Genomic DNA, 23,748 nt, shown 5'->3' with positions numbered 1-23,748 from the left:
GTGTGGATTCCACTTTTACCCAAATGAGAACAAGGAAAGGCTCCGGGCCTCTTTTGACAGGGCGACGCAGGTACAAACCATTGATCTTTTGATTTACTATAGTTCACACATCACACCATTTATGATGTTTACATAGACATTCTTACTTCCATTAGGTAGTAACACATACATCGATTTTCAGGACCTGTTTCATCATGTTGGGAAAAAAACTAAAAACTTTTAAAAACCTGTGATTTTGGACTGTGTAAAGAAGTTTAAGTTCCTGGAGAAAAACCACATGCAGTCCAAGCAACTACGGGGGAAACAAAAATAAATAATTTCTGAATAAATATTTTATTTTATATCTGTCATTTACCTAATTTGGTGATAATCCCATGACACTGCTGACCTCTTGTGGACAAGGTGCTGCACCATGTTGGACAAAATAAGCACAAAGCAATAGAGACGTTTTTGAATTCTCCTAGAATTTGAATGGAGCTTTGTCCTGGCTGTATGAACCCTACATAGGCTGTGTTTTGGTCAGACTGAGACAACAAAAGACAATTACATGATAAACTCAATATATTAACATTTTCAAATCCTAGCTAGGCACATCATTCAATTTTTAAGAGGGGTTGCAGGCCTAGCCCCTATTGGAGGGGGCTATTTATAACGACAAAATCTGCAAATGTAACCATTATTTTTAAGGAAGTAGCATTGCAGTGGCAATTACTTAAGTTAATCCTTAACAAATTATCCATATCTGAAGGCCAGATTGTTACAGTATCTAGTCATTTTGACAGTTTTATTTCCACACATAACACAGCTGCAACATCAAGAAAACACCCACCTGAAAGCTTTCATCAAAAGTAAAATTCTATAACATAGAAGTTTATGTACGCTTAATGTCAAGTTATTATAACTGTATAGCTGTTTGGCACAGATGCCTTATATATGTGTTAAGCTAAAACAAATTATTGAAATTGTTTAAAATATTGTATCATAAAGCAGAACCACAATCTTTTTGGATTAGGCTGATTTGGCTATTGTACCCAGGTAGATAATTAAATAATAATTTACAGAAAAGTAACTGATGTAAATCAGACATTATTTGTGAATTGTGGTTCACTGGAACATTCAACAAACAATTCAAAACGAGTCAGGACAAATTAGCTGGAGTTGGAAAAAAGGATGTAAAATAATCTTACATTTGTAACTTGGTAATGTGTGTCCTGTAATTAACATCACTGATGTCCTCAATCTTGCATTCAGTCTGACTATTTAAACAGTCTTCATTTTGCTGTTTATCTTTCATAATGGGGAGCTTTGGCCTCATTAATTACAAGAGATTATCATTTTTGTTAGCTGGAACTGTAACCTAAAGCAACCATAACTATGGCTACTTTACTCTTAAAAAATGTTGTTTTTCCCTAGAATTCCTGTACACTAGTGTTTCTGTAGCTTTGAGTTTCTGTGCAGCTGAGTGAAAAGTAGCAGGAAAAATGTGCACTTAATTTTTATTAACATGGAAAATAAATTAATTAATTAAATGAAATTGAAAAAAATATAAATAAATCTAGCACTAGCATGGCAGCACCTGTGTCCAACTGGACTGACACCAGTCTGACCAGCTGATCCATGATGGACCCTCCTATGTGATTTCCTGCTTGTGTTGTTCTCTCAGATGTAAGTCGCTTTGGATAAAAGCATCTGCTAAATGACAGTAGCAGTAATAGTATTAGTAAGAGTAAGAGCATTAGTAGTAGTAGTAGCATTAGTAGTAGTAATAGTAGTAGTTGTAGTTAGGGTTGCCACCTTTCAAAAATAGAAATAAGGGACGCCCTGATTTCAGCAGCGCAGGAGCCAAAAAAAAGCCCCAAAACGTCTAAACTGCATAAAAATGTGTTTATTTTATATGAAAAAACAAAATGCTTTGATTTAAAGTTTAAAGTGCTTTTATAGCATTAAACTTGCATGACTGTATAGACAGCCAACCATACTAGCAACTGAAATAGCCTCCTATGCTATGTATGTCCACATCAGCCCAGATGTATAATATAGCCTACTGGTGAAGAATATGGTGTAAAAGTTAATTTATTTCAATAGTTCAACTCGAATATGGTGTAAAAGTTAATTTATTTCAATAATTCAACTAGAATATGGTGAAAAAGTTAACTTATTTCAATAATTCAACTACAATATGGTGTAAAGGTTAATTTATTTCAATAATTCAACTAGAATATGGTGTAAAAGTTAATTTATTTCAATAATTCAACTACAATATGGTGTAAAAGTTCATTTATTTCAATAATTCAACTAGAATATGGTGTAAAAGTTCATTTATTTCAATAATTCAACTAGAATATGGTGTAAAAGTTCATTTATTTCAATAATTCAACTAGAATATGGTGTAAAAGTTAATTTATTTCAATAATTCAACTAGAATATGGTGTAAACGTTAATATATTTCAATAATTCAACTAGAATATGGTATAAAAGTTAATTTATTTCAATAATTCAACTAGAATATGGTGTAAAAGTTAATTTATTTCAATAATTCAACAAGGTGAAACTAATATATTACCTAGTCTTATTACATGCGAAGCAAGATATGTTAAAGATATTAGTAGTAGTAGTAGTAGTAGTAGCATTATTATTATTAGTAGTAGTTGCATTAGTAGTAGTAGTAGTAGTTGTAGTAGCAGTAGTAGTAGTAGTAGTAGTAGTATGGAAGCATAAAGCCTAGTAGTAGTAGTAGTAGTTGTAGTAGCAGTAGTAGTAGTAGTAGTAGTAGTAGTAGTTGTAGTAGCAGTAGTAGTAGTAGTAGTAGTAGTAGTAGTAGTATGGAAGCATAAAGCCTAGTAGTAGTAGTAGTAGCATTATTATTATTAGTAGTAGTTGCGTTAGTAATAGTAGTAGTAGTAGCAGTAGTAGCATTAGTAATAGTAGTAGTATAGTAGTAGTAGTAGTAGTAGTAGTAGTATGGATTTTTTTTCCTGTACTAGATTCTACGGAATGGAGTTGATGATGACGTGTCAATGACGCCAGTACAATGAAAACATGGCCTGGTTAATTTTTCATATTGAGATTCTCTTAGAGATAAACCGGAACGGAGCGGCACGCTCTCGGTAGGCTCATGCAATTGGAAAGGGCACAACCAAAACATTGTTTACCTATTCATAAGCACCCTATAGATGTTTTATTATAACATTTTTTTTTTTTGGGGGGGGGGGGGGGCTCCCTAAACTATCCCCAAAGACGCCCCTACCTCAGAGGAATCCTAATTTTGTTTGTGCTTGTTACTTTCCAAGCCGCCGCTCACCAGCTGGTGCGCCATGGATTCCCAGAGAGGATGATTGGCGTGAGCCCTGCTGACGAGGGCGGGCTTTAGACGACCACATCAAGTTACACAGACACGCTAGGAACTGTAGTCCTGTAGGCACTACCTTCAAAATAACAGTAATATTCTGCAATTAAGGGACGAGAGAAGGGAGGGGAAGGATGCGAGGACAGAGAGAGGAAACACTCAAGCACACTACAGTGGTCTTAGTGTTTTCTCTATTTTTCTTCCAGCGGAAGGGCATACTATGGTGTTGACAGAGCAAGAAAAGGAGCCACTCTGAAGTAGAAGTAACAGCAGGGAAAATAAGCCAAAACTGGTGACGAAATTGCACTGAAGTGGCCCTGATCGTCACTGCTGCCTCATAATCAAAACAAAGCACATCCATAAATACTTTTTTTTTAGTTTGTGGATCTTAGTTACATTTAGCATTTATGCAGTATACAAAATAATCACAAAACAGTATGAAACGTTCTATTTTGACCTTTTATTTTGAAATATTTTGCCGGAAATGATTTCAAAATGTTGGTGAACTTGATGACAGTAGCCGGGGTTACCCAAAAGTATTTGTGGATTTGACAAGTAACACAGTCAGTGGCAATGACTCCGTAAGACTTCTTCATCTTTTTTTCTTTCTAAAAGAAAAACAAAAGTAGGATTATGTCTCGGCTCTTGTGTTGCAGTTAGTTAACCATCATCGTCACTTATTACCGGTCGCTGCGCTTTAGGTCACCGAACTGTTATCTCTGTGAAATACTGACACTTGTCGAGCTTTATTATACAGCTCTTTGAGAGTAAGCGAGCTTAGTCCTTGAGAGGCGCATGTTGGAGAGCACGGCATTTTAAAGATAATGTGTTTTGGGTGTGCTGCCCGGCAGGTGAGCAGTAATGAATAAGCGCTGAACAGCAGGATTTCTGGAGGAGCGCTCGTCCTGAATCTCTGCAGCCATGGACTCCTGTAAACCGCCTTCAGGGTAAGTTTGGGGAAACTAGTCCAGGATAAACACACCAATACTCTCTCACTGGCGATTTACGTAAATAAAATTAACTTAAAAATGAAATATAGCTTAGTTCATCTCGATTTATCTGTTTATGTCCTCGTATTATCTCTCAATCCTACATTTCTTAAAATATTTAACCCACACGTTACTGTCCGTACTTATTTGTTTTAAGAATCCTTTTTTATTTTATCTTATGTTATTTCCATTAGTAAGAGAACATAAAATGCACGAATTTTCGTTGTTTGGGCTCCTGCTGGGTTTCATGAGTCCGTATTCGCATGTGCAGCCTATAGTAGACAGTGACAACACAGACGCTTCCAGCAGCCCGTTCACTCGGGAATAAGCACGGACCGTTTACAGAAGCTCCGTAAAACACACAAAAACACAGCCGTGACCGACACAGGCCTGACCCTGCAACTGTGTGTGTTCTGTCCTCACGTTAACGGACGTTTGTGCCTGCTGTGTGAATATCTGCGGTCCACCTATAGTGTGTCGCCAACAAACAACACGACTGTCACCTGAACGTTAGAGAGTATCTTTTATGCAAAAATAAAATGCAAAAACGCCTTTTTGCATCTGTGAAAGTATATAGTATAGTATGTACATATTTATTTTCTTTCTGTCAATCCTACTGAACAAACTTAAAACCCACCTGTTTCACCAAGCTTTTAAACATTAGCAGTGGGAGGTTTGTTTTATGACCACCATGTTGATTTTATGTACTTTTATTCTAGGACCTTTTATCAGTATTGTCTTGTTTTTATCGTATTTGTACTTTTTATTTTATTTTTTTTATTGTTGTGTTTTATTTGTGTTATTATTGATATATTATTATTATTATTATTATTATTATTATTATTATTATTATTATTATTATTATTATTATTATTATATTATTATATTTTATCTTTTGTGAAGCACCTTGTGACATTCCGTTGTCTGTGAAAGGTGCTATATAAATAAAATGTACTTACTAATTTACTTACTTACTAGTGCTTTGTCACGGCAAATATAGGCAAGTATCACCTGTGAATAAGTTCTTACCTTCACTGAGTAAATGTGAATACCAAATTGTCATCTCAAGAACAGAATCCATTCAGAATAGTGGAATGTTTTGTTAATAGTTTACATATTTGAATGTTTTTGGGTGAAAAGTTCAGATAATGGTCTTTAATCCTGCAGTTAATGGAGTGTGGCCAATTACTGTACAATTTCGAGTCCAGCTCTTATTTTCTTATCTTCAGGGGATAAAGGGACAAACTTTCAGCTACCTTTGTTTTTATGCAGTAATATAAATATACAGTAGTTTTGCCTATGAAGCATTATTGCTTGGCTGTTTTATAAATAGAAAAAAGTCATATCTGATTTGGAGAGTAGGTTATCAGCCAGATCTCAGCATCATTATGTGGTTCTTATAATAATACCTATGTAATAGTCACTGCACTTATATGAGGTGTTTCCACCTTTTTAGCAGTGACTCATTGATTTACCAGGAGTTTCTAATCAATGCTATCTTCAATATTCTGAATTAATACTATGTTATCAAACTTGGTTGCCCTCTATTGCGTTGCTTACAGAATTTACTTTGAAACAGCATTGACAATGTGCACCAAGGTTGGATGCTTTTCTTCTATAATCTTTCAAGTATCTCTGGTCTAAACTTTAAACTTCTAATTACAGTGATTTTTAGACTTTCAAGAGCTTTTTGGCCAAATGACAAAGCGAACTACCCCCTGACAGTGCAGGCTTTTTATCTGGTCACCGTGTAACATTTCTCTCAACACCAATTACCATGACAACCTCTTTTGTCTTGTGAGCTCCTTTTTTGTTGTCGTCATCCCTCCGGGTTTAGCTACTTTTACATCATTGCACAATCCTAACAAACAGATCTCATGAACCTTTTTTACAAGCTCACCTACCCAGCATGTCTCATGAGCAGACGCATGAGGAAAGAGGAGATTGCTATTTCGTGGTGACTGAAGTACGTTTACCTGACTATTGAAATCTGAGCAGCGGGTGCTTCTGTGTGTGTTTTTGCCAGTGACTGGAAAGCCTGTGTGTGTGCTGGAGGTAGAGAATAAAGATCAGTGAATGAAGTCTTAGTCCTGAGCTGTAAAAACATGTAATTAAGCAAAAAAGCAGCTCCCTCTTTCCTCAGAGACAAAATGATTTCCCATAGTGTGCTGAGATCAAGATTATTCAAAGGTTAAACTAAAATCTGGGAACTTGGTTCCTCAAGTGACTGAATCTCAGTACCTTTATGTGTATTTTTTCATTGATCAGTGATTCAAGACTTGAATTTTGTTCACTTGCTCCTAATTCTGGATCCTTTTAATGCTGCATGTTCAAGATGTTATCACTGTGCCTTTGATAGATCCAAGGTATGTTGGGTCAGCAGAGGTAAAATCATTGATCCAAATGGATGAGTGTGTAAGGGGGAGCTGGCTCGGTCAGGGAACACACTACTCCACACACACACAGGTGCTGTTGTTATTCCTGTGATTTCCCAATGCTGGTGTGAAAGAAAGGACACGCAATCTGAACAAGTGACAGTGGCATTATGAAGTCTTTTTTTGTGGCGCAGTTGTTTGTTGTTTTTGTGAAGAGGACTTGTGTTTATCCGTCTCTCTGAGTTAGAGCATCATGTGTGCTAATTGTGTTTAGAGTAGAGTCATATGTAAGTCTGCAGTAAGTCTGCCTTAACTGTCTTAATGAGCACACTGATGTTTTCCTCTGCATGTCTGGACCTGGTCTGTGCTTATGTGTTTTGTTGTGACGGATGCTTGCTTGTTTGTGGGATAAATGAGGTTTAGGCATGAAGCTTCAGACTAATGTGGTTTTTGTTACACGGTCTGGATTTCAGCATCCATAAGCAATAAAAAAGGAAGAAACTAATGTAAATAAATGGCCGATTGATTAAAAAGAGAGCACTTGCAATAAACTTTACATGTGCTAAATCTCTTACTTGTGTGTTGTTTTTCTAGTCTTCAAAGTGTTTTACTGAGGTATCATACTTTTAATAGGAATTTTCCGTTCTCCAGTCTGTCTTGTTTGGAGTCATAATCATGTGAGGCGTCAGAATCTTGTGAGTATACTTTGGTCACATGGCTGAGTCCCCAGTAATGATCACCCGTCTACAACCTCACACATGCAACCACTTATTTTCAAAGGCTTAGCATATTTCCTATTTCTAGATTTTGAAAGTGCCTCATAAAAGCAACAGAAAGTAGAAGAGACTCCTTGTAAAGTTCCAGCATTGACATCTTGATTTGTGCCGCCATCTGCGTCCCCTTTGGTTGCTTGGCCGGTAACATGTTTTGTTTTTTAGCTGCATCTGTTGCTTCTGATGCACCTGGTTTTGCATCTGTTCGGTTTTAAAATATCGGTTTCAGATTTGAATGCAGTATGAGATTGGATGAAAAATAAGTGCCCGTTTATCCACAGCACACGCCCAGAGATAATTACTGGCTGGTGAAGGTTTCCTGTCTCTCTGTATATTCATGCGCACTTGTGAGCACCAGTTACTGTCTGAAGTTAAGGCTGCTCCATTATGGAAAAAAAAAAATGAAATCATAATCATGATTATTATGGTCAATATTGAAGTCATAATTATTGACTTTTAGACCATTTTGAATTCATCAAACTCAACATAAAAAGATTGACATTTCCATAGTTAAATTTAATTTAGATGAAATTTCAGACTAAATAAAAATGAATTGGGCCAATATTGTAAATGCTTACAGAGCTGCTCAAATAATCCCTTAAATGTCTTTTGCCCCATACATCAGCATTACTTTGATATTACCTAAATATTCCTAGCTGGAATCATATATAGTATATCTGTGATAATTACATGTTGTTTACTCTAAATTGTATATCTCAGTCTAGGCATAAACTGTGGATGTTAAGTGTTTCAGTCAGTAAAGTGTCTTAAAATACTCTGAGTTTATTTCTGTCTTTTCCCAACTAGAGGTTTATCTGGTCAGGCAGTAGGTCAGGACTGCTGAGTAAGGGAGTTCCCTGTTTTTGTATTATTTTTGTTTTGTCTGGAAAGTCTGTACTGTATTTCCTTTTTGTCTAAGAGGGAAGTTTCATATGGTCTCAACCTGATCATTTTGGTTATTTTATTATGTGTTCAATTTAACTCCTCTGAAATGTGAGCTGGACAATGAGCATATGGAATGATTTATTTGCAGTATGGAGCAGTGTGCATCTGACGGGAGCTGTATCCATTTTGCAGGCCATCATGTTTTAAATAGAGAGGGTGTGGATGAAAGGCTGCCACAAGCCTTTTTTTTTGTAACTGTGAGAACTCGGCCAAACGTACACAGACTGAACATGTTGGCTTAAAAACTTCCACAATATACATTTATAAGTATAAGATATCAATGTACTGAAGAAATAAAGCACTTATTGCTGCTCTTTTATTAATAGTTATGGTTATAAGGCCATTTTCAAAAAGATCATCAATGAGTCCTTGGCTTGAATGCTGCAGTCTGCTGTGAATATTAATTCTAGGGTTATGTTGTGCTTTATCTGAAATATTTAACTTATCTGGACAGGCTGTATTCATAGACTTTTTTGTGACTTACTGTAGGAACCACTACACAATTACTTCTGCATCAGCTGAGTAAAAGCACCTCCAGACATCTACAAAAAAGAACTGCATGTATATTTTGACAATGTCAAGTATCAACAGTAGATTCTGTCTGTCTGTGTGCTGTATGCAGCTGCTTTGAGCTACCCAGATTTATTTCTGGAAGCCTGCTGTCCTATGTAAGTCTGTGGTATGCGTGCTTGTCACTGAGGGAGACAGACGGACTGCATGTGTGCTCATGCCGATTGGTTGGATTCTCCACCGTTAACTAATACTGCAAAGGTGGTCAGTGTGCGAGAGGTTGAAATGTTGCTCATTTATAAACCTTTATTTTAGCCTACGTAATTACAAGGAGAAAAAAATACTCTTCCATTTAAACAACATATCAAAACATAGCCTTTTCAGATAATTACTGTTTAACTAGTGGAAGGCTTTAGCACCGTCTTTATCCTTGGGTCCTCAGGTGCATCTCTGTTTTAAAAGTGCATCAATAAATGCAGGAACTTTTAGTTTTATTTTGTCACTTTTTACCCCAAATGTTAGATTCAGTAGCAGAAACTATATTGCAAATATTCAAAGCTTGATTTATTGATACACTTTTTTTGTTGTTGTCATTTTAGATTATTTTTTTTTAATTAAACGAACTTGAACTTTGGGTTGCTACAATAAAAACTCTCCTGATTATATCTACACAGCTGTTATCCCCTCGTCTCTCCGTTGGGAGCTCTGGCTAATTAAAGAGGCATCTCAGGAAATAGAAAACAGACTAATTAGGAATTCTTCCTTTTGTGCTTTTAGATTTCACTCTTCCTTCTTTTCCTCCTTAGGGTTGGACTCCACCCATGTACATGTTGTATTCCCTTTTCTCCTGATCCATGGGGGCTTTGTGCCATCTGAGCCCCTTCTCTCTCGTTGAACCTTTTTATTTTACTTCATTGTCTGGGATTGTTCGTCACCCAGGCCCTTAATTTAATTACAAGGCAAGGCAAGGCAAATTTATCTGTATAGCACAATTCAACACAAGGTAATTCATACAGTGAAAAATACTAGCAGGGGATGTCTTTTATACTTCTAAATGCTTATTTAGCAACCTTATCCGATCAATTTGAAATATTTACACAAATAACCTTTCAGAGACTGACTATTAACCTTTTGGTATCAAAGGATCAATACTATTAGCGATGTAGGTCAAAGCTGAGAAATCTTAAAACTAAAAACACCAATGAATAATGTTCACAATTTCTTGATGGATTTCAACTTAATTAAACTTAACTTGGACTTTAAAAGTTGGCAGGAGATAACAGTGACTACATAAGCTAAATATCTCTAGATGAGAACTGTATTTCATTTAAAGTATTACTGATATTTGTTCAAATAAGCCCTCATAGGGGATGTTAGATAGGTTTTACTCCAGCTTTGCACTGCAGACACTATCACAAGTTGGCTTATTTTTGGAAAATGTTTGTTGTCTTGAGGGCTAGTTGGTTTTAAACCCGCGTTACCGCGTGCCTCTTTGTCACTAGTCATAAGTGTACAATGTGACTACATGTGTCAGGAGAAGAGTTGGAGAGCTCTGATAAAGTGTAGTGCTGTTAAAGTTAGTGGATTTCTCTCCTCTAGGTGTGAAATAGATACTCTTGGATCATTTAGTTTTTCTCTTAAGTGTGACATCGTGCATCTGCTTTGGGGTTGCATTTTTTTGGGAGAAGTACCTATTTATATTAGTTACGTGATGAATAATATTCTTTTCAGATTGCATTTGTCAAAATCTGGTGTACAGAATTGAATGAAATTTCAATGTAATGCTTTCATTGCAATACTACACAATGCATCTTTGTTACATTTTTAGTCCTGATTATTTTTTGTACTTTATTACCTTGAACCTTAAACAAATGTAAACTGTTAAAAAGGCATATTCTTCAAAAGATCACAGTAAATGTAATGTTTAAACTGTGCAAAAAGGGAAAAATTTAAAAAGCATGTCTTTAAACTTGTACTTTATAGCTTTACTCTACTGTTCTGCTTGTTTTTTTACTCTAGCAGCAGGAGCAGATTGTGAATACGACGGGTTAGAGCTGGCATTATCAGAGTCAATTTACGTACATTGCATTGGGGTGGGGTTCTAAACCTCATAGCTAGTAATATGATCGTGTAGGCATATGCTGAAGTAAAATGTTGCAACAACTAACAAATGCACTGCTGATTTCATTTGTCTTTATCTCAATTTTTTTTTTAAATCCCAATCTCTTCTTTCTTTCCCCCTCTTGCTGTCTTAGTTCACTTTTGTGACTTTGAGTAACTGGCCTATTATGTGACCGTATCCACAGCTGTTGCTAAACTGAGGGCTGCTCCCTTCTGCAGTCAAGTGCTGTAAATATAGGTTGCCATGGAGACACCATGACAGCCAAGGGTATGCTGGCTAAATAGCAGGATAGTGTGCAAGTCTAGAGTATGACAGGAGCAACTGGGTGTCCAGGATGTGTGTTATTCAAATTGTGTTCTCCACACGATGGAAGTTGAAAAGTAAAGCGTGGCTCTGACAAGCTTGCTTTTGAGTTTAATGGCCATTCTTTTCGGTGCATGTTGTCTGTTTTTAAGTGGATACAACATGTTTACTTTGCCGATTTTTTTGCATAGTATTGATGGCATGTGTGTATAAAATTATGATCATGAACCAATTTGTTAACAACATGTCATTTGTATAATATATCAAAAGAAAACAGATGACTCAAAGAAGCCAATTTTCTCCTTTTTCTAGAAGCTATTGAATCATTGATATACCTGTACAGTAATAACTATATAAAACAAGCAGAAAAAAAGTCTTTAAAGGGGGCATTTGAAAAACAAAATCCCTTTCTGTAATTACAACTAGTTATTTTTGTGTATGGATAAACTCTGATGTAACACAAGCTTTCACTTCAGAGCAACAAGGAAACATATAGTGTCTTCGGGGGTTAAATAAGTAAAAGATATGTCTGAAAGAGAAGCTTCTGTACAGCATCTCTGTGATACAACTGTATATTTGTTAAACAAAATTATTTCACAAGCATTTCTTAAAAAGCTAATTGCATCTATTTTTTAAGGCAATATGTCTTCTTTACACTGACTTAACTTAAAAATAAGTTAATCCACATTTAAGTTTTCCTGGTCATGCCAGAATCTCACTAACTTTTTTACCTTATAAGACTTGATAGATAATGTTTGTAAGAAATATATTTCAGTTTGATAAATTGAATTTAAACAACAAGTATTTTAATTGCATATTTCTTCATTAAGTACAGTACATAGTTTGGCAGTATGAATTAATTAATGTGAAATATCTGGCATCCTTCTAATAATACATTTTCCCTTAGTAATCCCACGATGGGGAAATTCTTTCTCTACTTTTAACCTATTTTCTAGTCAAACTAGTAGCAGTGGTCTGCCATGCAATGGCACGGCACCCGGGGAGCAGTAAGGGTTAACAGTTATTATTATTATTATTATTATTATTATTATTATTTATTATTATTATTATTATTATTATTATTATTATTATTATTATTATTATTATTATTATTATTATTATTATTATTATTATTATTATTATTATTATTGTCATCAAATATCTAGTGCCTCATAGTAAATATAGGTCAGTTTCTGGCCTATTTTTCATGTCCGTTCTCAATTGTCTGTTTTTATTAGATGACACTTATTCATTGTTTCAAATATCCTATTGTAATACGCGACCTAATACCCGTCTAGCTTTTTGGTCAGTATTCATTGTCTGTTGGACTGTCTGTATCTGTCATAGGGGTGGGACTTCTGGATCCTGTGGATCCTTCAAAAAGTGCACACAGTTGTATACAATGTATACAATGCGCATGCATGCACGTACATATAAATAGAGCAACACTGAAACTAATATGTTAAAGAGGTTAGAAGAAGAAGAAGAAGAAAAAAAGCAAAGTATAATGATAGAAGAAATGACAATAAATTATTCTTCTCACACAAATTCACCTGTGGAATTAGAGAATGGTTCAGTGAGTTTCACATATATCTTGAGTCCAAACAAAGGTGAGCTGATTGAAGGAAATGGGGACGTAATAGAAGCGATAGAAATGTATCCTTGTTAATGCTGCTTAGTCAAGTGGAAGGAGCCGGGAGGTTCTGAAAGGTGTGTGTGAGTGTTAGAGAGACAGGGGAGAAAGAGTCCATTTGCAACCTGCTCCCTGTAACGACACAGCACTTACTGCCCCCTGTGCTGCAGCGGGGTTTCCTGCTTTTTGTACCTTTGGTTATCCTTTACTCTCCTACTTTTTTTCTCTCTCCCCATTTATGCTGATTCTAACACTGTGGGAGATGAAGCTTTTCCTAAAGGCGTCTTTGTGCATGTGGTAGAGAGGAAAAAGAGAGGGGGGTAGAGAGAAATGTTGCGGTGGGACAGAGGGCGAGAGGAGGATACTAGCTCCCTGTGTAAAGCCTGGCCTGGGCCCAGTCCCATGGGTGCACAGAGACCGGTTCTGTTTACCTTCAAAGACCAAGGAATGACAGGAAATAGGCAAATTCTCACACTTTTACAGGTGTTTTTATATATATATCCTGAAAATCTCTCTCTATTGAATAAATCACATTTTAAGTAGACTTCTAAGTAAAATATACAAACGGTCTGCTCTATGATTTGACTCAGACAAGATAATGATCATCCTTGTCAAGCCCCTGATTACAGTCTGTCATCTTTATGTGACAGATTATAGTGGTTTCTTATGTGTCATTGGAAGCCACTATAGTGTGCATTACATAATGACTCAATGGATAGCAGCCCTCTGTTTAAGAGTTAGTTGATATCCAACATACCTGTTAATGGTTAACTCTCGGCAGGTTATAGTCCACTCAAGGGGCTGGGTTGGTGTATTCTTTCTTTGCTGTGCTGTGTTTGCGTTTGCATTAGCCTGGGGAACTTTAAAGAATATTAGCGTTCTGGATTAAACATTTAACGATAAAAGCATTGTTTTGGAGAGTGTGGTGAATCCTTGAAACAGGAATCGTAAACCTTCAGATATATTTAAAGTATCAGTTTGGGAACACTTCGTCACAAGGATTGTTTTTGATGTGAGTAGAATGCTTATCTTCTGATATTTTAGAGAGGTTGTGTTCTGAAATTGTCATTGTTTTGAAAATAAAGTGTTTGATTTCCGTCTACTCAGCTGTTCTGTCTGGTCGGGTAGAGTTGACGTTGAGCCGAGGTCAGACATTCAGATTGCAGCATTTCACCTGCATGGCATTGACATTTGTCAAACAAAGGGAGCTATGGATTGACTGTGGTTTCTCTCCTGTCATATTTTCATTTGTTTATTTATGCTTTTACATCTTAGAATCATTGTCTGCAAAATCCCCAGGAAGTGTCTCACTTGCTAAATAATTTTACTGTGTTCTTGAAATTGTTGTAGAAAATTAAAAATGTTCCATAATAAGCTTTCTTGTTTTTAAAACCTGTGATTTTTGTAACGCAGTAAAGCTGTAATTAACACTGTGACATTACTTGTTGTCTACATTGTTGCCGATTATGGCAGCTGACAAGATTCTTGTGTTTATTTCAACTTAAGATTTGTAGAGGGCTGTGGTTTTTGTTAAAGCTTTTTGTACTTTGACTGATTTAGAGGACATAGGCGTGATAGCGGAGATGATGATGCCATGAATTATGAAATTACTGTGAGTTGTCTGAGGAAGGGCTGGAACCAACAGCTATTTAAGGGTGGTACATTCTGATAACCAAAGAGATTATGTCAGATCTGTGGACAGTTATGTAATCTAAATGAAGTGAAGAAGTGCACTAAAAACAAATAATGAGTGTGTGTGTGTGTGTGTGTGTGTGGGGGGGGGTGTCATTGGTATTCAGACCGCTCCTGAGATGGTGGCAGTGGGTTGTTTTTATTAGCCTTTGGAGTAGCTGAGACGAAGCTCAAGAAAAACAACATGTAACAGAGGCAGAGAAAAGAAGAAAAAAATCATGGAAATAATGCATAATTCAGTCTTTTTTTCTATGATAATCTGGGGTATTTGAGACAACGTTGGAAATGTTTAAACAGATAAAAGTGTATAACTGTATATTCCCTGTCTTTGGCCAGGTCTTCGTCCAGGAGGAGAATGAAGGCTCATGCTCCACCTCCGCCACCTCAACCTGCTCCACGTCACATCTTCAGAAACTCTGATGTGGGAGGGACGTCTGCCATCGAGGCCAAAGAGAACATCCTGAGGCCACATATGAACTTACAGTTAACCCTACCAAAGGGAAACCAACTTTTTATAACTGAGGATGGAAGGTGAGTTGAAACACAGGGCCACACATGTATTCAATCACTCAAATTCTTGTGGCTTTTGTTCAGTTGCTTTATCTCTCTACTGCATTTGTGTGTGAAACACACAAGGATACAGTGTTCTTTAAACATAAAAATGTCCAAATTCTTGCCTGAGGGTTATCATATGTGATAAATACTAAAATCTTACTCTATTTTTTAAGAGTTGACCTTAACTACTATTATAGTGCTTTATATTCCTTATATAAGTGTTTTTAAGATATATTTAGCAACATTACCTTATGCGGGGGTTCATTCAGCAGACAAACTACTGTATATGTTGTGTTTTGGCTGCTGTATCAGTGGGGCCTCGTCAGAGGGTCCCATGCACAGTTGCAGCACAAGCTTTGTTGCAGAGACCCGGCAGCGACCTGCTAATGCTCTCCGTCTCTTATGAGGTTTTGTCCATTGGGGCGGAAAATTGGGGATGTTTCTCTGGTAAAGAGCAACAAAACCAACAACAGAGAATCTGTGGGCCAGCATTGCCTCTGTGATGCTTCATTCTAGTTTAGAAAAGTAAATGAACTTTTAACTTACTCTTACACTGTCAATGGAGATTTGGTGTCATTTTTAGTAACAGCATTAGAGCGCAATACTTAAAACAAAAGACAAAATAGAGTTGTCATAAACACACAACAGTATTATATCAGTCAGTCTTTCTATAACTCTTCATACTGCACAATATGTTGCACAAAGATTGAAACTCATAAAAGTATTAAACGAGACACCTCCCTCTCTCTGACACAACCCTACTGGAGCTCAGCGTTAGGTTTTCTGAAATGAGGGAATACTGAAAACACATTAATACAAAAAAAAGTTAAGTTTCTGAGACAGTAAACATAAGTAACATACAGTGAAGTCAGAAATATATGTCATTGATTAGACCCATTATAACGTGCTGATTGTAAGTATGTTCTGATACAAATTCTTTTTACTTTTCAAAACCAATTATGATAATTGGGCTTTGGGTATGGGCTCATACTGATTACCAATCTTAAACCAGCATTATTTTGACAAAAACAAAACAGCAAACGTTTAAATAGCATTTAGTACTAATCTTGTATGAATGCAGTAATTACTTACTGTCATTCCTGTATTACTGAGCTCAGGTTAAACTTTTTCTTAAGCATGAATAAGCACATGCAAGCAATAAATTCCACAGAATACACAATTATTTATAACAATCTTTATAAATTAATATCAAATTTAAAAAAATGTATTCAGTATTTATTAAAGAAATCTAGAACGTGCCAGTATCCCCTCAATTGCTGTGGGTAGTGACTAGCATGCATGTGATTTATGGAAATCATCCACATGCAGCCTCATACTTTGAAGTGAAGAGCTTGAAGGCAAAATCGTCTCCATCTGTTTTAGCTTAGTGTGTGGTTAGAGCAGTTCCCTTTCGGTCGATACACTCGGTACAACATGTCATATGGGACATGATGCAATTGCATGTCCTAATTGAAGACACTGCTAATCACGCCATACACGTTTTGCTTTTCTGGATGATTGAGCTCTAATATCAAGCACCATATTCAGGTCACCAAACAACTGCCTCTGCTCTTAGTGCTGGATGCTCTTTGTAACGCCCTGTTTGAGGCACTTGACTCGGTGGATATTAAATCTTTTTCATACAAGACCCCTCTACTTCATGCTCTGTCCTCTGCTAACAGGGTAACTTTATTCCTCACGTGCTCAACTTGTGCCAGATGACTCCATGCTCAATCTGTGCCCAAACTCAGCAGAACTCAGATGAAAAGAAAACATTTTGAATGTGTTCCAGCCCTGGATAACAAAGTGAAAACATATTAAGACAAAAACACCTCTAACAAGAAGTCTCCACATAACTTAAATTGATCAGTACTGAGTCAGCCACTCCCCACGGCAGTCTTTCACTACTGAACCATTTTCTCCTTGTATATTCTACTGACGCCACCCCTGGACAAGTAATCAGCAAATCAGAGCGTTCTAGTAATCCAACACAGATGCTCTCCATCAACTCAATCAACCGTACAATCAAGGCAGCTTCCCAATTACAACTTGAGAAAAGGTGCAGAATGTGCACCTTCTGTGACACGGATCCCAAATGTCAATAACCAGCACAGCATACTGATAATTACAATGATCATATCGCTGAACAGCATAATATAGTCGGACAGAGGCTACTCTGTCACAGCGTGCGACTGCGTGATCAGCTGTTTATCTGTTTTGCTAATCCTGTCAGTCATAAAGCCCTGTCTAAGCAGAGGCTCACCGGATTGTGGAGGCGTTTATGGCTATGGCACAGGCTAACACAAGAAGGGGTCTCCCTTTGCTTTGTGGCACGAGTGATAAGTGGTGACGTCATGGACTCTGTTTAAATGAGTTTCTGTGGGTTGTATCTGCGCTCCAGCCAGTTGCTCATCACCATACACTTTTGTACAGTTTCACAAATTGGTTGTCTTCAGCAGAAAAACGAGAACTTATGATGCTGGTATTGGAATCTGAACGACTCAAGCTAAATAAATATATTAACTGTGACGATGTGGGATTTTGAAACATGAATTGAGGGCAGCCTTTTCATAATAAATGTAAAAAACTGTCAAAAATATTTTGTGATCAAATTTGAAACTGTTAAAATGTGGTCGTGGCAGCCATGGAAAGAGGTGTTATGTTCTTTAATTGCAATTTTATTTCAACCAGAATCATATTAATTTGCCAATCATGTGAGCGAAGGCAAATTCAGACTTTTTGTTTCTGTCAGTGAATGAATGCATAGAGTAGAACAAGTGAGCCTAACAAAGTTAAGCAAAGTCATTTTTAAATACATATCCATTTGTCAGAAACCAAAAAAAGTATTAAAAATAGTTTTTTGTAGTCTCAAGCTCCTCAACATTTTTAACTTTAAGTGATTTAAAAAAAAAAAAACAACAATCTTCTTGAAGCTTGAAGTTCTGCTTTTTTATCTTGTTCTCCAAGATTCAGCTTAAAGCTTTTATTATTGCACTATCATAGAAATTGAACCATGTAAAGCTCTTGTAGAGGTGCATAATGTATTACGCCATATTTATATATTTGCTTTATACATTGTTTTTTAATAATCTACTTTTTAAACTATAATTTAATAGAGATGGTTGCTCAGATAAAAGTGAGCTTCTATTACAGGTTAAGCTTTCCAGCTAGAAATCGTATCAGATAGTGTCTTGTTTGGAATAAATCTACAAAATACTCATAAATATGATGGACATGAAGCAAACTGAAAATTTTTATATTTTAGTCCCGCTTCACATATCAATACCTTTTCATCAAATGATGATGATCATATAGAAAGTAAAGAGTAACTGTCAGTTAGCGGTGTCTTAAAGAAATGTGAACAAAATAAAATAAATATCACGTCTACACATCTAAAGTATGTCAGACTTTGTGTTTGTTTTGTTCTCTTCTCTTTAGCAGGGTTAACATTACGCAAGCGTTGTAACACTACCTTCCGTCTTTTCTTCCTTTCTTTCCCGTTCTTCTTCTGTGGTTCTTCCTTGCACACATACACACACACACACACACACAAACACACACACACTTTCACTTGTCTGTGTTCCCCCCATCTACCAGTAAAGCTCTGATGGACCTGCTGGTTGAGCTCTGTAGTCGCTACCACCTCAACCCAGCGCTGCACACCCTGGAGCTTCAGTCGCCTGAGGGAGAATCCTTGGGGTTCAAGCCCAATGCACTTCTTGGCTCCCTGAATGTGGCCTGTGTCTTCCTCAAAGAGAAGGTGTCCGAGGACAAATTCACGCGCAAATCAGCACCCAAAGTGCCAGAGGTGAGTTGTAGTGGTGTTTTGTTGTGTGCACAAACATTTTAATTAGGTTTTAAGAAATCCAAAGTTGTAACTGAGTATTAAAATGTCAATAGGACACCCCAAAGTATTCCAAATGTTGTAAAGTTCAACACAAGGGCCAAAATGCAAGAGAGAGACTTTGTCCATGTTAAAATAAAGGTTTGCAGTGTGCATGAATACACCCTGTTACCTTGGGGCTGTACAGTATGTAATATGTCTCCCCCGTGTCTACTTTTTACCTTTGACCACTGGCAGAAGGCAAGGCCAGTGAAACCTTTAAGGGCACAGACTAAGGTAGGAAGCTGGCTGATATTACACTGGCCTGCTTACTAAAGTCAGTTTGGAAACACTTTTTTACACGTGTGCCTTTTCTCTTCATATCCCTTAAATGTCTGTCTTGTTGACTGATTTGTTTTCTCAGCTCACTCTCCTATCTAAATTTCTTGTTTCTACTCTTCATGTTTCTTTTGTTCCTTTCCCTCTGCTTCTCCTTCTCTCTCCGATCACAGTTTGAATATTTGATGAGTCCCTTACCTTTAGTTACCATGCATTATTTCTCTGCTCTTCTGAGGGCTCACTGGCCGCTCTCTCTCCTCCTTTGACCTCATCTGGCCACAGGCCAGAGCCACCATTGTTTCAGTTACTGCTGTCAGTCTTTCTCTACTCTGTTTTGTCTCCTCTCTAATTGGAGCAGCAGTTTCAACAATTACAAACAAATTGTTGTGTATTATGCACTCAGTTACACCTTTACTAGATGCAGCCAGCTGAAACAGAGTATGCAAGGCAGTATGACAACCCAGCAGCATATGACAACCTTGATAAAAACTGTAATGCTAATCTTTTTCTAAACTCTTTGAAGAAGGTACCGGTAGTCATTTAATAGAATCATCATTTTGTGGTTTTTAATGTGTAGTCGTCACTGTGTTTCTTGAAAGCAGCTTCCATGTTTTGCAGAAGCAGGATATTAACTGGTAGGTAATGAAGGAGGTTAACCTGGGAACCCTCATAACTCCCTGCCTTTTTTTTTCTTAGTCCATCAAAATAATCACTTTTTTCAGGCCATAGAAGTATTTTTGTGCAGTGTTGTTCACTCCTACTCTGTGGAAAATTCATGATGTGAAACTGCATGATTATGAGTTGTCCAGTGACCAAGACTCTTCTCTTTTTTGGAAAAAACAAAACAAAACAGACCTTTATATGATGCAAGTGCTGTATCTAACGCCTATCTGTCTCCCACGTTCTCCTCTCTGTATCAGAAAACGGTGCGTTTGATGGTGAACTACCACGGCAGCCAGAAGGCTGTGCTACGGGTCAATCCACTGGTTGCACTACAGGTTCTGATACCAGTCATCTGTGACAAGTGTGAATTAGACCCTGCACACGTCCTGGTCTTGAAGGACAGCGTCAGTCGTCACGAGTTGCCACTGGACAAATCTCTGACAGAGCTGGGGGTCAAGGAGCTCTACGTGCATGATCAGAGTCTAGGTAAACCTTAATCACATAATCCTGTCTATGTAATTTAGTATTTCAGTAAGGGATGGGGCTGAAATGTATATCTGCAATGGCTATAGTGAAACTGAAGAGCCATCTGTAGAAAGACATTTTCCTTAATTTGAATAAAACGATTTTAGATTTTATTCACCAAATAGCATCTACAATACAACTAATAAATAAGTAAATACATATTGAGTTAAAGCATGTTAAATAAGAGTTTTCTGATATTTTGAGGATTACAGTAGAATAACAACCGGACATAACAAGTTTCTTCATACTGTGTGGTGCACCTCTGTGTAGAGACAGTACATGTATATCACTCCTGTCAGGTGCAATTATAATCACCCTTGCACTCTGTTTTTATGAATTTAGTATAGCCCCATTATCAAAAGAACATTCTGACCTTTTTCTGTACAGCTAAAGGTATTGAGGTACCATGATTAGGATGTGTCAGCCATTATGTGACTTTTAGTAGAATTATGATCTATGAAATATTGGTCCGTTACCACGGTAACAGTGCACACCCAGTGATATTTATAAACCCTGCTGTCATCATGCGGCGAGATCTAAGATACGCCCTTTTATAGCCCTGAAAGGCACAAGCGTAAATATTTTCAACACAATGTCAATTTTATGGCCAAATACTATTATGTAATGGCTTGGTTTTTAGCCAGGTTCCATCAAAAGCATCTACACTTGTTGTATGTTTTTGAAGAAGTACATTCTGCAAATTACCTCATTTGGGTCATGAGTAATCAAAATGTTTAGTTTGTAAGTAATGACAGTCTGATGGTTTTGTGGTGTCACCACAGATCAGATATGACGGATGGATAGTTGATTGTGATGGAGGTCAGTTTTACCTTAAAGACTTAATGTGTTTTGAAATCTTCTCATGTTTTTCAGTTTTCCAGCCTAAAATGGCTTCTGCCCCTGCCCTTAACTACCCAGGTAGTAGTCTAAAGTCTAGTCTGTTAGTGCTGTTGGTACTAACTCCATGTGGTTGATTAACTAGAGCTGCTGCTATTTGCTCATTAACCCTGTCCTGCTTCTACATTGGGCTCACATGTTTCCTTGCAAGACACCCCTGTTCAAAGAGAGACTTTGTCACTTTGGTGTAAATATAGTTTTAACACTTGAGTGAACTTCATGAATGTCTATCTTTTATGAACAATTTATTAACTTGCTTGGTTTCACCTTGTCTCTTGAGAAGCCGAATGGCTTTGAAATTATTATTTATTTTCCCTTCCGTTTCATTTTAACCATAGTCTTGTTGGGCCAGTTTTAGTTGCTCAAAAGGCTACAGCACCCTCTGTTGAGGAATGCTGAGCAATTTATTCCTTTAACAAAACATTTTCAATAAAACAAGCTACCAAAATACGATTGCATTGGATTTACAGTAAAGTAATTACTGACATGACTCAAAAATCTCATTACACGTAAGTGATAGTATGGATTGGGACCCTACAGGCAAACCAAGCTAATTTAGTATCAGGGTGTCATTTGTGGAATCTCCATCCGTTTGAGTCTTAGTTGTATTAAGTCTTCGCACACTTGTAACACTTTTCTCTTTACCATGAAAATAAAAGTACCAATCCAGCTCTGTGAAAGCAGATCATCACTCCCCCTTTTGCGTCTGTTGACAGTAGACTAGGTAATCAACTCGTTCAAACTCATGACAATATAGTATAGCAAATTAATAAACATTGTTGTTCAAATAGTCCTTTTCGACATTATATACACAGATTAATTTAGATTACTGTGATAACATTTTTGAGTTCTGTCAGTGTCTTAAAATAGTAATAGATAGTGACGCAGGTAGAGTGTTCTCTGGACTAAGAATTATGACCATTTTTAACTTTAAAAAGTTTTCATTTATGTCCTGTTAATCCCTAACAAAGGTTTACAGTCCTTACTATCTAATAATAGACTTAGGTTTGGTTAAACTCCATCATTTTTCCTTAAAATTACACTCTTCCAACTTTTAATGTGGCCCACTGAATTTCCCTCCTCTTTTCCTTTATATTTCCTAGATTCTATTAGTTACAGTACCACCAGTTTGGGAAGGCCAGAAAAGAAAGGTATTCTGGGTATCTTCCAATTCAGCAAAAGGAAATCCAAGGTAAGTGTCCAGATAACCAGTGTTCCAGTGTTGACGTCTATGATTGTGATGTTTAAGAGATTGTGGGATAGATTGCAATCTAACATTGAGCAGTGCTTGCTATAAACGTTTTTCTAACTGGTAGTTGAAGCAGACTAAATGCATGGCTGGACAGTTGAGAGCTGCATGTTAGTTGTGCCTTCCGTTTGCAGACAGAGACATCATCTCTGGAGATGGATGACTGTGATGATAAAATAATCCAAAATACAGAAAATCAATCCAATGTAAGTATTACTAATGTATCATATAGCATGCAAAAGTGAACAATTATTTTCATTTTCACTATTTCATTAGAACTTGAGGTGAAGCCATCATGTTGTTTACTGTGGCTGCATGGAATAACAAGACACAGGCCAGTAGCAACAGACAAATAAAACAAATTCCAGACACTAGTTTTTGCAGAATATTTTGTGGCATTGTTAACGATAATGTAAATTACATTTGGTCTCAATAAATCAATTAATATTTATTTGTATTGCCCTTTACAGCAACCAGCATGTTCAAAGTGCTTAACAGGGCTTTGCATTAGTGAATGGCAAGAATAAAATGAAACACAGAAAAAAAATTAAGAAATTAAAAGATACATAAAAAAATTACTTTTTTATATAAACAAAAAAAAGAAGAAATATTCCTTTAAAAAAGACATACTAAAAAGTGTCGATTTAAAGAGAGCCTTGCCATGGGCTAGCAGTGTGTCCAGGATGTTCCCCCTCGTACCCGAGGACAGCTGGGAGAGGCTCCAGCCGACCTCTGGGACAGTTTTGATGACAGATGAATGGTTAAAAAAACGTTTTGAGTTAATTGCAAAAACTAAACAGTGAATGAATTTAATCATCATGACCATGGCAGGTGACGGATATATGCTGCAGTTTAAATTCTCAAAAAGTTAAGAATTACTAAATTCTGCTAAATATTTTATTTGAGAAATCTTAAAGAATTACTTAAAGTATTACTCATCTGTCACTTTACGCAAGTATTTTCTGCTCCTCAATTAAATGTCAGGAGAAAATGTAATTGGGAAATTACA

General features: G+C 36.7%; 1 protein-coding gene across 9 annotated transcripts in view; it reads left to right on the top strand.

Moving 5' to 3' along the window:
* The first annotated feature begins 3,890 nt into the window (after window positions 1-3,890).
* The window catches only part of cobl (cordon-bleu WH2 repeat protein), a 45,695-nt gene continuing 25,837 nt past the window's right edge, over window positions 3,891-23,748 (top strand). Inside the window, exons 1-8 of one of the 9 annotated variants that reach the window (XM_061716399.1) lie at window positions 3,891-3,909; window positions 4,198-4,293; window positions 15,025-15,219; window positions 18,841-19,051; window positions 20,326-20,554; window positions 21,467-21,514; window positions 22,594-22,682; window positions 22,874-22,945. In XM_061716399.1, the coding sequence (XP_061572383.1) occupies window positions 4,268-4,293; window positions 15,025-15,219; window positions 18,841-19,051; window positions 20,326-20,554; window positions 21,467-21,514; window positions 22,594-22,682; window positions 22,874-22,945 (870 nt within the window). In that variant the 5' untranslated portion in view covers window positions 3,891-3,909; window positions 4,198-4,267. Of the gene's footprint in view, window positions 4,294-13,872; window positions 14,009-15,024; window positions 15,220-18,840; window positions 19,052-20,325; window positions 20,555-21,466; window positions 21,515-22,593; window positions 22,683-22,873; window positions 22,946-23,748 lie in introns of those variants that run through there. The other 8 variants (XM_061716397.1, XM_061716398.1, XM_061716400.1 and 5 more) reach the window with 8 other exon arrangements.

The sequence above is a fragment of the Cololabis saira genome, chromosome 3 (assembly GCF_033807715.1).
Source record: "Cololabis saira isolate AMF1-May2022 chromosome 3, fColSai1.1, whole genome shotgun sequence".
Classification (NCBI taxonomy): Eukaryota; Metazoa; Chordata; class Actinopteri; order Beloniformes; family Belonidae; genus Cololabis; species Cololabis saira.
The sequence above is the reverse complement of the archived record's forward strand: the minus strand, read 5'-3'. Positions and strand labels throughout refer to the sequence as shown.